The following is a 12,995-nucleotide window of genomic DNA, read 5'->3' on the forward strand; positions in this document are numbered from 1 at the left end:
ACGGGCCCTGCTCTGGGCCTACCCTGCAGTCTGCTAATAGCACCGCACCTTCTGGCCTGTCACTATAAGTGATAGTCTCAGTCCGTTTGTTGCCTCCTCGTGCGATTCTCCCATCAGGCAATGCGGCGCCCCCACTCTTTCTCCCCCCCCCCCCTTTGCCTCAGCAGTGGTTCAGGGCCAGGTGTCGTTTCTGTCACTCCCATCGCTCTCTCTGGTTGATAGGGTAGATAGACAGCTCGCAACACGGTGGGAACGGAGGTGATTCATCCAGTGCTCGTGTCTTTTCTTGAAAAGATTCAGGGAGGTTGTTGGGGGGGTGGGGGGGTGAGGGGTAGGTGGGTTGGATCTATTTAAGGAAGGCTGGGAGGCAGTGAGCAACAGGACAAAGGGAACCCGAGTGAAACATCTATCTCAAATGGAGTGCTGTAAGTGCTTTTCAGCCGCTTTTCCCTGAGAGATTGAAGCTAACTCTGATCTGCAATGCAGCATGATTAGAATGCAACAAATCAAGGGTTTGCGTGGAGAGGAAAAGGAGTCCTGCTGGGTTCATAGTACCACAGAATGTGATCCCGACGTGTTTTCTGGTTGAGCTTATGAAACGTAACAAAGTGAAAGACAATTGGTAACGTGTTGCAGTAAGTATCATTGTCATCTCCATTACCTTGCCAGAATATTAATCTTTCTGTCTGTGTAAGTTATCCCCACAAAAGCTGTAGTGCATACCTTGGCAAGGGAAAGGGGACCTTGGCAAAGATAAGGCTCTGAATGTCACCAGCACCAACTGTTACATTTCCTCTTGTATCTGGCAATAAATTGCCTTTGTCCTCTCTTCGTCTCTTCGTCTCTAAAGAGTCTCATCTGAAAACACTTCCCATTAGTCTTTGGCCATCCCAATCACAGCACAGATGTTCCACTTAGACCAAATTTGCTTTTACATTAAAAATACATCCGTAAAATTTCTTCATTAGGGGAAAACCTACCGATCCCTTGATATTAAAAGGCAAGCAGGAGTATCATTTTATCACCCAAATGGCGCAAAGATCCAAAAACAAGCTGTATCAGGCCTGTGGAGAGACACAGATAGCCTGAAGGTTAGACCACTCTTCGCCCACCAGCTTGCGTGACAAGCTTAATTATAGATCCTGTGTATATTGATTCAAGTTCATTAAAGCCGTTGCATAATTTATGTCAATGACAGCATATAGCTTAGTTAAAAAAATGTCGACCAAATTTTAACTTTGGCAATACATTTGACAGTGTTTTCTAAGTGAACGAGGTGTACGCCGAATGTGACTAAACTGTTTGAGGGAGAGCATGTGTGCAATGTTCTGCACTGCCAAATGTTTGGGCATTAACAAAAACATATTCTATTAAACCATATATCGGTACTATTATTAACCTGTATTTACAAAAAGTTTATGTTTGCAATAGGGACATTTTTCACCTATTATTTTCAAATAACTGAGTGTAGCTTGAGGCATCATTATAGTCTATGAAAAATCGTTGTATTTTATTTGATCATGTGCTGCCTCCCTGTGGTTGCTTTGAAAACATTCCTTTGGAAGAAAGCCTTGGAGGGCTGATGGTTGATATTGGTTGCAGGGAACATGGACTCAGATCAGAGAGGAATGCAGCACCACAGACGTCAACAGAAGTGGAACAAAGTTCGAGATTAAATATCATCTTTTAATTAAAACAGTTCCGCGTCTAGTATCAGCCAGATCCATGTTATTTTCCTGCCAAATGCTAGACCAGGCTGGTGTCCAGACCAAACAGAACCATCTTTAGAAATTGGGGGTTGTCTTGTATCTCCTAAATAAGCTGCGAAGATCTCTCCAGCTCATTTTTTCTCTGAACCGTTTTTAAAACAACTCGGGCAAATCATTTTAATGAGCTTCCTGCCCAGATATTTCAAGGCAGGGCACATGTTGCAAGTGCGTTCCAGCACGTTGTCAAAACAAACAAGAAATTTATGTGAAACTGAGAAAATGACCTTGGCGTGTATATGAATCAGACGAGCTCACCAACATCATCAACCTCTGATGAAATGTTATTTAGATACATGTCTTCTGAATGCAGCTCATTGACTTGAAAAGTGAGAGGCAATCATTTATTGTGTTAATAAATGGGACCCAAGGAGCCGTGAATCAGGATGTCACGCCTCTACTATGTCAATCACTTTGCCAGTGATGTGTGTGTGTGTGTGAGAGAGTGAGACCTAGATAAGGAGAGAAACATCTGTTTTGAGAGAAAAAAAGGACATAGAGAGAAAGAGTGTACATGCGTGTGCATGTGCATTTGTGAGCATGTGCTACTGCAACTCATCAGCAGATATTGTTACTTTAGAACAGAAATACTTATGTCAATCTTCAGCCATGTTAATGTTACCCTTACAGAAAAACCAGACAACATTTAGCTGTGGGGCTACCTGATATTAGTTGGAAATAAACTTTATTTTGGGCTTGAAAATTTCCTTTTACAGTTGTCTCTGACACAGAAGAGAGTGTTTATCAGATGCATTCACTTGCAGCCTGCCGTTTTGTGCCCTCAAGCAAAGAGAGCAAAGAAGTTCCCTTCGCTGTGTGTCAGGAGTTTCCTTTCACTAATGAGCTAGATGGATGGCTTTTGTTTTCGGAGGGAATTTAAACAGAATTTGTACTTCCTAGTCTTCTCATGACTAATACACAGGCTGTTGTGGAAATGAGCCCAAAGCACTTGTGTAAAGCACAAATGTTCAACTCTACATATTGATCAAGTTAAGATGAGACAATCCCCTGACAACAGACACACACACGTACACACACACTTAGAGACAGAAATACAGTTCCAAGCTCCATACAATGTCTGTTCACCAACGGCATGCTCTCACCAACCCCATGAGCTGTATCATCTATGAACAGGCCCATCATATATTATCTTCATAACCTTCCCGAGGTTCATTTTAGACTGGGAGAACCCAATCAACCATAAGCTGTTGCGAAGTGCGATACATGAAAACGAGACTTGGTCAATTTGCTAAAGACAATTTATTAGCAGATACTCAGCATAGAGGGAACAGCTGAAGAGTCTTCCTGAAATACGCCATCTGATTGACAGTGTAAATACACACTTTCGCACCAATGATAAAACAGTAATACATTCACTTGTTACCGTAAGTAGTTTTGCTATATCTCCATATATAAAAGTATCCATACTCCCATATCATAGTTTCCATAAACCACAATAAACCTAGAACACCAATGTTATGCTATAAGCTTTGGACCAAAGTTTGGCTACCTACAAAGAATCAGACCACCATTAGAACAATACATAGATTATTGTACTCTACATTGATATAATTGTATATATTTGCCATCATATACATGTTTACTCTTTAATATGTAAAAAATATAGGAAAATCTGAACATACTGTCTATATACATTTTTCGGAAAATGTGCAGTTTTTTGTTATTGGTCACATAATTGAAGGTTTATACCTTTTCCTTCCTCACCTTTGTGTCATAAAAACTGAACACCAGAACCGCTACCGGTACTCTTTTGTTAAATAAAAGAGTAACATGATTAGTAAGTCTGTAATCATTATTCCAATATTGTTCCATCATTATAATTTTTTTTGTTGGAATCTTGATTACACATGAAACCTAGGGTTCTACTGCCCGGGGTAGAGTTCACCTGTCTTCCTTATTGCTGATGAAAGAAGACATTGACTATATCAAGTTCACCGCCAACCCCCCCCCCCCCCCCGTTCACCCCCCCATTAACAGTAGATTTTCCTACTAAATATGAGAGGCTCTCTACTATCCTAAAGTTAAAGTAGTTGTGTGTAAAACGGGCTTGACTCTGGATGGTGTGACCCTGTGGAGATGATATATCTCAGCAGTCCACACAGACTATGTGCACTGCTCTTCTTCTGCTATATCTGTGTATGTGTGTGTTTTCTGTATCACAGAGCTGCTTCACAAAGCTGTGCATACAACAATGAAAGAAAATCATAGCACACGTCCTGGTCCTCTCTGTATTCTCTTTTTATCTTTCACACGCTCTCCATCTCAGACACACATGCACACACACACAGATAAAGAGGAGAGGCTGCTCTCTGTTAGTGACAGCATCAGGAGAAGAGCTTGTGTCAGAACTAGTGTCAGCACACTGCTGCCTCCAGCACAGCAGTCTTACCACAGGGGGGATAATGGGCAATTGTTTTTTCTGTGTCGATTCCACACTAACCAGTGTACAGCTAATTTCTACAGGTCTTACAGTAATGTGGAACTACAAGGAGTGTCAATAGCATTAGCAGTTATTCTACACTAACCACCGCATCACTATAACAACAATCAATAACATTAGAAAAGAAAAAAAGTCCACAAAGAATCACTGAAATATAGCTACTGAAAAATACATACAAAAATAAATATAGTCATCTTAATGCCCTTTGTACAGTTTTTAAATATCAGTGTCAGAATAAATCTCCCATGAGTGATACATGTTAAGAATGTGTTCTACAGGGAAGTGTGAGTGCAGTATGTGTGTTAGAAATATTGGGAGCATGGTGGTCATCAATGGGCCAGCCAGGGGCCGGTAAATGGGCCATTCTCATAGCTTGGCACAACACTTTGTAGAACAGTAGCTAAGACTGACTCTGTAACCAAACATGAATGTTAAAGAGGTAAATAAAAAAAGCTACTCTGAAAGCAAAACAGAAGCAGATCGTGGGCACCACATTTTAAAACATCAAAGTTTTCCTAACTATGCTATGTGAGATTGCTTGCAAAGTTCATTTTTGGCAATAAATGTTGGTGTTAAGTGCAAAGAGGAATGGTTATCTGTAAAAATGTCTGACCAAGACATTGCTGTTTTCTGTTTTTAAAGTGTCTTGTATGACATTACATGACATAAAATAATATTTTAAAAAGGATTCGTCTTTTACTGTACACAGCTCCTTTATGATCATGTGGGAGAGATTTTGGACCAAGATATTGGGATCTCGAAGACAATCAATATAAATCTTTATACGGTTTGGAGATATTAAACATCAAGTAATCCATATAATAGAAGTCGTACACCTTCTGAATGTCTGAAGCATTAATCTGAGCAAAGTACTGATGTGTTAAGTGCATGGAAGTTCTCTCATCATTAGGCTTCAAGTCTTTAGAAGTGGGGAGGGTGAGGTTGTCCGGGGCACCCATCATCCTGAGCAGGAAGTCAGCTTCCTCTTCAATGTGTTCAAACTTGCCGATGAAGTCATAATCGAGCAGGCAGGGGTGACAGAGCTTATTGACGGTCTCCCAGTGGATGTCCATACCCACGGGCCGATACACATCTAGCAGGTACTGAATAAACTCCTGGAAGGTGACCCCATCCCCTGTCCTCAGGGCCTCCTTGGAGGCATTTGCCCTGTATTTGGAAATGATCGGGATTCCAAAGCTGGGGTGGTAGTATGTGTTGGGGTTCTCAAACTTGTCCCTGTAGGCTGACACCAGCCTCTGGAGGGGCTCCCGGACAACCAGCATCTTGGTGTAGGTCTGGAGGCGCATGGTGATGTCCTTTTGTTGGAAGGTGTTGAGTGTCCTTAGAACACTGCCGTGGACTTTCTCGATCTCGATCTTCGTGGAGGAGGCCAGCCCCGCTAGCACTAACAGGATCCTCTTCCAGTTGCTACAGCCGGCCTTGGGAACCTCGCAGAACAGAATCTTGTAGTTGTCCTCTACATAGATGCGGGACACGTGCTGCGGCAAGACGGTTCGGTCCATGCTGCTCTTGAACTTGGCGCAAATCTGCTTGACCAGCCCCCGACGTGCGTTCTGGACCACAGCTATCCTGCGCCATGTCTCCTGAGAAATATAAAATAAAGTGTTGATAATAGTTGTTAATATATTAAATTCATTATATAGATATATTGTTTTTCTTCATTTAGCTGAGTCTATTTCTCTCAGTATTCTACATTTGGATCTTAATTGCTTCTATTGTCTATGAAACTGAATAAACAAGACCCTGGTGAGTTCCTGAGATTTCTGCAGTATCCAGATTTCACCACTTAATGGTGCTGTTACATTACGTTCTTACTCTCCTTCAAATTCCTGGTTGAAATGTCACACGGTGCATGACCGACCAATAAACTGAGCCCTAATGTTGTATAAATGTCTTATAAAAACTTAATGGAAAATCTAAATTAGAATCATCTATTGCCTTATTACCATAGTTATCACGCATTCTGACATTTTATTTCAATTAAATGCCATTATAGTGCCATAAAGACAATGGGCTGGACGTAAAATTTTAATATGACATGAATCAGGTCATAGGATTGCTGAAAAACTCATCTAATCTCTCTCTGATTCCTAGATCTGTCCCAGGAGATAGGTGGAGGAGGACCGGAGGAGGACGGGAGTGGTTTCTCCCCGACAGCCTCGCCGGCGGACCAGGTACCCACCTGCCCTCGTGCGGGGACTCTCACTAATGTAAACTCTTTCATCCCTATTGATGATCACAGCGGAGACGAGAGCAAACCAAGGTCAGGGGGAGAGAAGAAACAGAGGGAGGAGAGAGAATGCGGAGGAAAAGCGTGCCTGACATCTCTAACCAGACTCCTGTCCTCGCTCTGCAGCCTGAAATCTTAATTCTTAGCCTACCTTAATTCTGACTTGTGTGCCGAGTCAGTAGTTTTATGTCTATTAATGCCTCTGCTGCAGAGAGAGATTCATTCCCAGACTTTGTCCCTTGACAGAGAGGCTTGGCCTGGGCTTCTCCAGGTTAACTAGTGTGAGGTCAGACATTAAACACAGCTGTTGTGGCAGGGAGAGAATCGGGACCGACATCCGTGTTGAATGTTGTAATAGTTAACAAAGCTGTTACTTTATCTCTCCTATTCCTCGCTCTGTGTATATCGATCTTATCTCCCTCACGCTTTCTTTCTATTTACCTCCTTTCTGTTTAGGGAAAACGAGTAAAACAAATTCAAACCTCTTTGGACTGACGGGGAGGACTTCTGAGATTCACACCTGCAGAGAAGAACAAGGGAGAGAGAGACAGAAAGAGAGAGTAAAAAAAAAGGCAACACTTCAGGAAACACGACAACATGCTTTGTTAGCGCTTGTCTAAAGAGCTTGAGCCAGCCCGTTGATGCATCAGGCCCTGATAATTCAGCCCTTTCATTGTGCCGTAGTGTCAGACAGCTGGCTGGCTGCTGAGAAGACACCTCTCCTCCACACAGGCATGACTCAGGTAGCCCTATCTGTCTGCATAATGAGACTCCACCACCATCAAAAGTTGGATAATGAGTTGTGGGCCCAGTTGCAGAGATTGAGTGAGAGAGTGAACAGTTTGCTCTGGGTTTCCATGTGTGCGTGGTTGGGTGGGGGAGAGGTGAGGTGGGGGGGAGGCGGCAGACCCACAGACTAGAGAGATTGGTTTTGTGGCAGCCGAGCAGAGAGAGAGAGAGACAGCGAGCGAGGTTGAGGGACAGGTCGCGTGCGTATTGGCAGCTGTAGCAGGTGCACGACAGCAATGTGTTAAGTGTGTTGTCGGTGTCTCTAGCTGGACATCGCCTATTTCCCAGCTTGCCACCGCCCCCCACCCCCACCTCCACCACCTCCCTTGGCACCCCCACCCCATTCCTGTCGCACCCCGTACAGCTGATGTGTAATCAGGGCGACAGGCTGGCTCGGTGGCCGCATGCTGGCTGATGGGAGTGCGGGGACACCTCTGTCTGAGTGGCCTGTCACTTCCAATCTGAGCCTGGAAGTGATCGGAACCTGGGGAGGTGGAAGGAAAGGAGGAATGGAGGGATGAAGGGAGGGAGGAAGGAAGGAAGGAAGGAAGGAAGGAAGGAAGGGAGAGAGAGAGAGAGAGAGAGAGAGAGAGAGAGAGAGAGAGAGAAAAAGAGAGAAAGAGAGAGGGAAGAGGGAGAAAGAGAGAGAGAGAGAGAGAGAGAGAGAGAGAGAGAGAGAGAGAGAGAGAGAGAGGGAGGGAGATGACGAGATGAATGGAAGGATGGTGGGTGGGATTGCAAGGGGGAACCATACGCGGCCGCTGCCCTTTCTTAAGTGATGAGATAGGCAACGTGTGTATAACACTTAAGTGTGGTCCACTACTGTGTGTGTTGCTATTCAGAGGGCGTGCGTGTTGAATGGGGGGCCGGGGGACCACCACACAGACAGATACAATGCTGTTTTGTATTAGTATGTGCTGATGAGGTCTCAGCTTCGTGTCTGGCTTTAAAATCAGCCTGTCTCTCTCTCTAGACAGCCATCTGAGGAGACAGAATCAGCCTGTCTCTCTCTCTAGACAGCCATCTGAGGAGACAGAATCAGCCTGTCTCTCTCTCTAGACAGCCATCTGAGGAGACAGAATCAGCCTGTCTCTCTCTCTAGACAGCCATCTGAGGAGACAGAATCAGCCTGTCTCTCTCTCTAGACAGCCATCTGAGGAGACAGAATCAGCCTGTCTCTTTCCACATACACCAGTCTGAGGCTTTAGAAGCAGCCCGTCTTTCTCTCTATGGACGTTGGACACCAGTCTGAGGAAATACAATAAGCCTGTCTCTCTCTACACACCAGTATGAGGGGGAAGAGCTAGACTGATGGAGGTGATAGGGACCGCAAACGCGTTTGACATTTTCTAATCTTGTTTAGGGCTCTGGAGCGCTTTGCTACCATGGTCCAAATGATGGCTCTTGTACGAATCTCTGATGTCAGTTTACATTGGCCCATGTAAAACACATTAATATTTAACAGGACTCAACATGTCATCACTGGGCCAACACTGCCTCAGCTCGGAAACAAGGCTTGCTGCGCACACACACAGATACAATAACGCACAGTGACAACAACACACATTATTGGATCTCCAATAGAGTGTTGTAGTAAGCTCTTGTAGCTTGGGCTATCTGATCAACGATACATGCTTTACTATTGATCCAGGAACCCCATCAAGTTGCTAATTGAAATCTCAGCTCTAATTACTTCCTGCTAAGTAGTGTTTTTGGTCAGGGGGTTATGGTGTCTCTGATGTTGTTCACCATCCCTCAAGCCCATCATCAAGACCATCGAATCTATTAGTCTATCGAGATCAATTATCAAAAATCATTTGAGAGGTGCTTTGGATTTGATATTTGCAGTTCTGGGACAAACTAATAGGGGTAAGGTAAATAAAGAGCATATAAGTATTTTACAGTATTTACAAATAGTTACTGAATCAACATCAATTTGTAAGTAGTTTGTTCAGGTTACAGATTCAATATATCAGATTAGATATTATATCTGGAAACATATTAGACATTAGATATTGTGTGTTTGATTTTAATAGTTATAAAAGGTTAGTCATGCCTGTGTTTAACAAGACAGCTTGGGCCTCATCGCTGGGAATAAAATGTCCCCATGCTGCTGAGCGGAATATAAATGACATTAGAGAAGTGGTGTTTTCACTATTTTGTTAAATAAACCACAATATAAACAGCGTAAACGTCTGCTATTATAATTTTGGAAGTTGTATTAACCAAACCTATCTATGTCCCATTTATTTGGCAGAGGACGGTGTTTATTTGTATTTGATTGCAATTTCACACTCAGTCAATTCTGTAGTCTTTATGCTATTGATTCTTTTGACTGTGGAAACACTGATAAATTGTTGAAAATTAACCTTTGCTTTACACGAGTTGAGAAAATTATTCTAGCAAATACTGCTCACAAGCAAAAGGTTAACACTTTATTCATTTTAGTCAACTACCATGTAACTACATGGCAATACCGAAAGTAGAAACATTGTACAGTAAGAAATGCTTTATACTTAAATGGTATCAAGTGTGGTATAGATTAAATGTGGTATAGATTATTGCAAGGTAAAGGTCCAGTTGAAGGTTTTATTAACAGAACAAGATCAGTGTTAATTCCTTCAGGTGCTCTGACGGTAACATTTACCATTTCAGAAAACAACTTTATCCTTCTGCCAATCCCAACCTTGAGGCTTAAGATCCTCCTTGAACCAGAGAAGCATGCATATTCATGCGGGACCCCTGTGTTATCGTAGGAGTCATGAAAGCAAGGACCACATCATTAGTGGATCCATTAACGCCTTTTTCCTCTGAAAGACCCCTGCATGACTCTCCAATACAGACGCACATCAAAGCTTTCCTTTCCTTTCCCCAGTCCCTCCCTCCTTCTCCTTCCTTCTTCTCTGCTATCGCCCACAGAGACACATCCACCAAAGAGAAGCGTAGGACAAAAAACTACCTGAAATAACAAGCTTGTTAAGTGAAGGATTGGTGGCCTTGTGCACACGGGGAAGGACTCGTTAAATGCCTATTCTTACCCAGGGGAGGAAGAGGAGGAAGAGGAGGAGAGATCATGGAGCCAGGCCAACTAGACACAGGCTGGACCTCCCTCCCAGGCCCTAGCTGCCTGGGGTAGCACTGCATGTGGGGCCACACTAACCTTTCATCAGTCATTCAGCTCACAGAGCCTCTGACCTGGACTACCTTAGTTCTCTGTGTGCCTTTCCCTACTTGCAGTCTAACACTCTTTCCAAACACACGTACACACTCTCTTTCTCTCTCCCTCTCTCTCTCTCTCTCTCTCTCTCTCTCTCTCTCTCTCTCTCTCTCTCTCTCTCTCTCTCTCTCTCTCTCTCTCTCTCTCTCTCTCTCTCACTCTCTCTCTCTTTTTCTCTTTCACTCACTCTCTGTCTCTTTCTCGCACACACACATTCCCTCCCACGCATGGGAATACTGCAGGGGCTGTATGAGCACAGAGGTGTGGTTTAATAGTGGATATCACTTGAAGAGGAAAGGTATTAGATTGCAAACTCAGGCCCACTGATGTTGCAGGTTGCAGTAATAGATAAAAAGGTGTTACACCATTCAGAATGTTCTGCTACAATCCTGCCTAAATTGAATGTGTGTGAGCTGTGCTGGAGGGCTCGAGTGATGAGGGAAGTTGGATGGTAAGCTGCCTGGACAAGGACCAGTCAAATGGGTGATTGCCTCCAGGTGTCTGGGACTAACCCCACTTTTGGGGACATCGTTCAGGCTGAATGAAATGACCCAAAGGACATTAAATGAGAGGATGTATGCTGTTGTGTGTATGATGAAGGGTTAGGTGGGACCCTGCTAGAGAGAAGCAGGGTGTATGGTAGGTTGTGAGAGTAAAATTGCAGGTGTTGCATTTCATCAGAATATTCTAAATAAAAAGAATGACATTTGCACAACAGCATACTCTGCATCAAGGTTCTCATTGTAAGAATATTTAATACAAGGACATCAGAAATGACAATGGGCTTTATGACCCAAACAGGCTGTCTCCAAACATGTTCAGGGCCACTCCCTAATTTGACTCTAAAAATAAGTAATTTTAACAGCTCTTCTGGGACACACAAGTATTAAAAACACATAAAATAGATATTGGTGCTGCAATGCTTTGGCTTCCATTCAACCTCTGATCTCATCTCAAGGTCAGATTTGCAGGCCTCATGAATCATTAGCGGCGATACGGCTTTCATATGAGAAATTCAAGATAGCATAGAAAATATAGGCTATAACCTCATTGCATTAATCAGTGTGCTGTTCTGTACCATACAACATAAATAACACATGGTTTGGCTTGTACTCCCCTCCTGCAGTTACGAGCCAAGCATATTAAGCCGCATATTTTTTCTGTAAGACGTGTGAATGCCGAGGTCTATTTACGTATTACGCGACTGAGGACTCCCAATTAAGGCTTCAGAATTGTTTTCCGAATGCTTTACTCTTATGATTTGATCCACCCCAGATGCTTATCCCAGCTCTCATCATTATTCCACCACCGATTATCAGTGTGTGCACCAAGCGTAAGGAATGCAGGTTAGGTGATTTCTATAAGAGTATTTCCATGGAAACAGTGCGTTGCAGCAAAGTGTAAACAGGAATGGGTGAATAGAGGAGGGTGGGCTGTTGTAGGATGTCTCGTCTGAGGTCTGACAGCTCACCAACGCGCCGATGTTTAAACAAATGTTACCTGTCGACTGTCATCCAGGGGTTAAGTGAATGGTGGTACCCTGAGATGCACCGTTGTCTTTAATTGGCAGCTGGCATCTCATTACAATGCCAGAGAGCTCTTGACCTATGAGGAGGGGAACCTTGCGCTGCGTTTCGGGAGACGCTCCCTTGTCGATGACAGCTCCGACAGCAGGGCCTGAGGTTGTGGGAAAAGTTTGAAAAGTGGAAAGCTCTCCGGAACACCAACATGTATTTTTCTCTCTAGAAGTCCAAGTCTCATCAGAGCAGTCCAACTGCTCTGATGAGCAGTTGGAAATGAGAGGTGATCCAGAAGGGATCCAACAGAGAGGGGTCCACCAGAATGAGAAAAAGAGGATGATGAGAGATGAGAAAGACCCAGAATGGGATCAAGGTCTGAGGTGCTCTGTGTAGCCCGTGTCTGTGCTCCACTGGGGGGGGTCTCTTATTACTGGCACGTTCTGTCCTGTGTCTTTGTTAAGCGTCTGCGCTCCAGTGTTCACCCTTATTTGCGGCAAGATTGGGAAGTGGAATTGGCTCTGTCACTGTTTACCCCGTGCTTTCAGCTTTAAGTAAGCTCTGTGCTCACACACATACTCCTTGGTGTCTTGTCACCCGGACCATTGATTACAGCAAGAGCCTGATGAAGGCAGACATGTGAGCACAGAGGAGGAACAGTGGCTGAATGCTAAGTTAATGGTGAAGGAACTGCCCTGGAGTCTGAAGATTCAATACTCTCCCACTGACTACGGTTCAAGTTCGTCACCCCCCCCCCCCCCCCCCCCCCCCCCCCCCAGGGAGAAAGAGTATAAAGGGTTACTTCGGGTGAGGAGGAAATATTTCTTCTATCTCTCCATGCGATGCCGCCTATAACAATCCTGACTTTTGAAGGTGGATCGGATTAAGGGGGAAGAAGTCGAAACACAGCCCAGGCTCGCGTTGCTCCTTGACACCGACTTACACATGGGCACGATTGATTAGCTGTCAGAACCAGACCTTGGAAGCTGCCTAT

General features: G+C 44.0%; 1 protein-coding gene across 4 annotated transcripts in view; it reads right to left on the bottom strand.

The window, feature by feature from the left end:
- Positions 1 to 3,771: 3,771 nt before the first annotated feature.
- LOC124481421 (carbohydrate sulfotransferase 8-like) overlaps positions 3,772 to 12,995 on the bottom strand; it is a 96,018-nt gene continuing 86,794 nt past the window's right edge. For all 4 annotated transcript variants that reach the window (XM_047041254.1, XM_047041251.1, XM_047041253.1 and 1 more), the window contains 2 exons: positions 6,961 to 6,998; positions 3,772 to 5,831 (listed from right to left, as the gene is read on the bottom strand). In XM_047041254.1, the coding sequence (XP_046897210.1) occupies positions 4,995 to 5,831; positions 6,961 to 6,998 (875 nt within the window). In that variant the 3' untranslated portion in view covers positions 3,772 to 4,994. The remainder of the gene's footprint in view (positions 5,832 to 6,960; positions 6,999 to 12,995) is intronic.

The sequence above is a fragment of the Hypomesus transpacificus genome, chromosome 19 (assembly GCF_021917145.1).
Source record: "Hypomesus transpacificus isolate Combined female chromosome 19, fHypTra1, whole genome shotgun sequence".
Classification (NCBI taxonomy): domain Eukaryota; kingdom Metazoa; phylum Chordata; class Actinopteri; order Osmeriformes; family Osmeridae; genus Hypomesus; species Hypomesus transpacificus.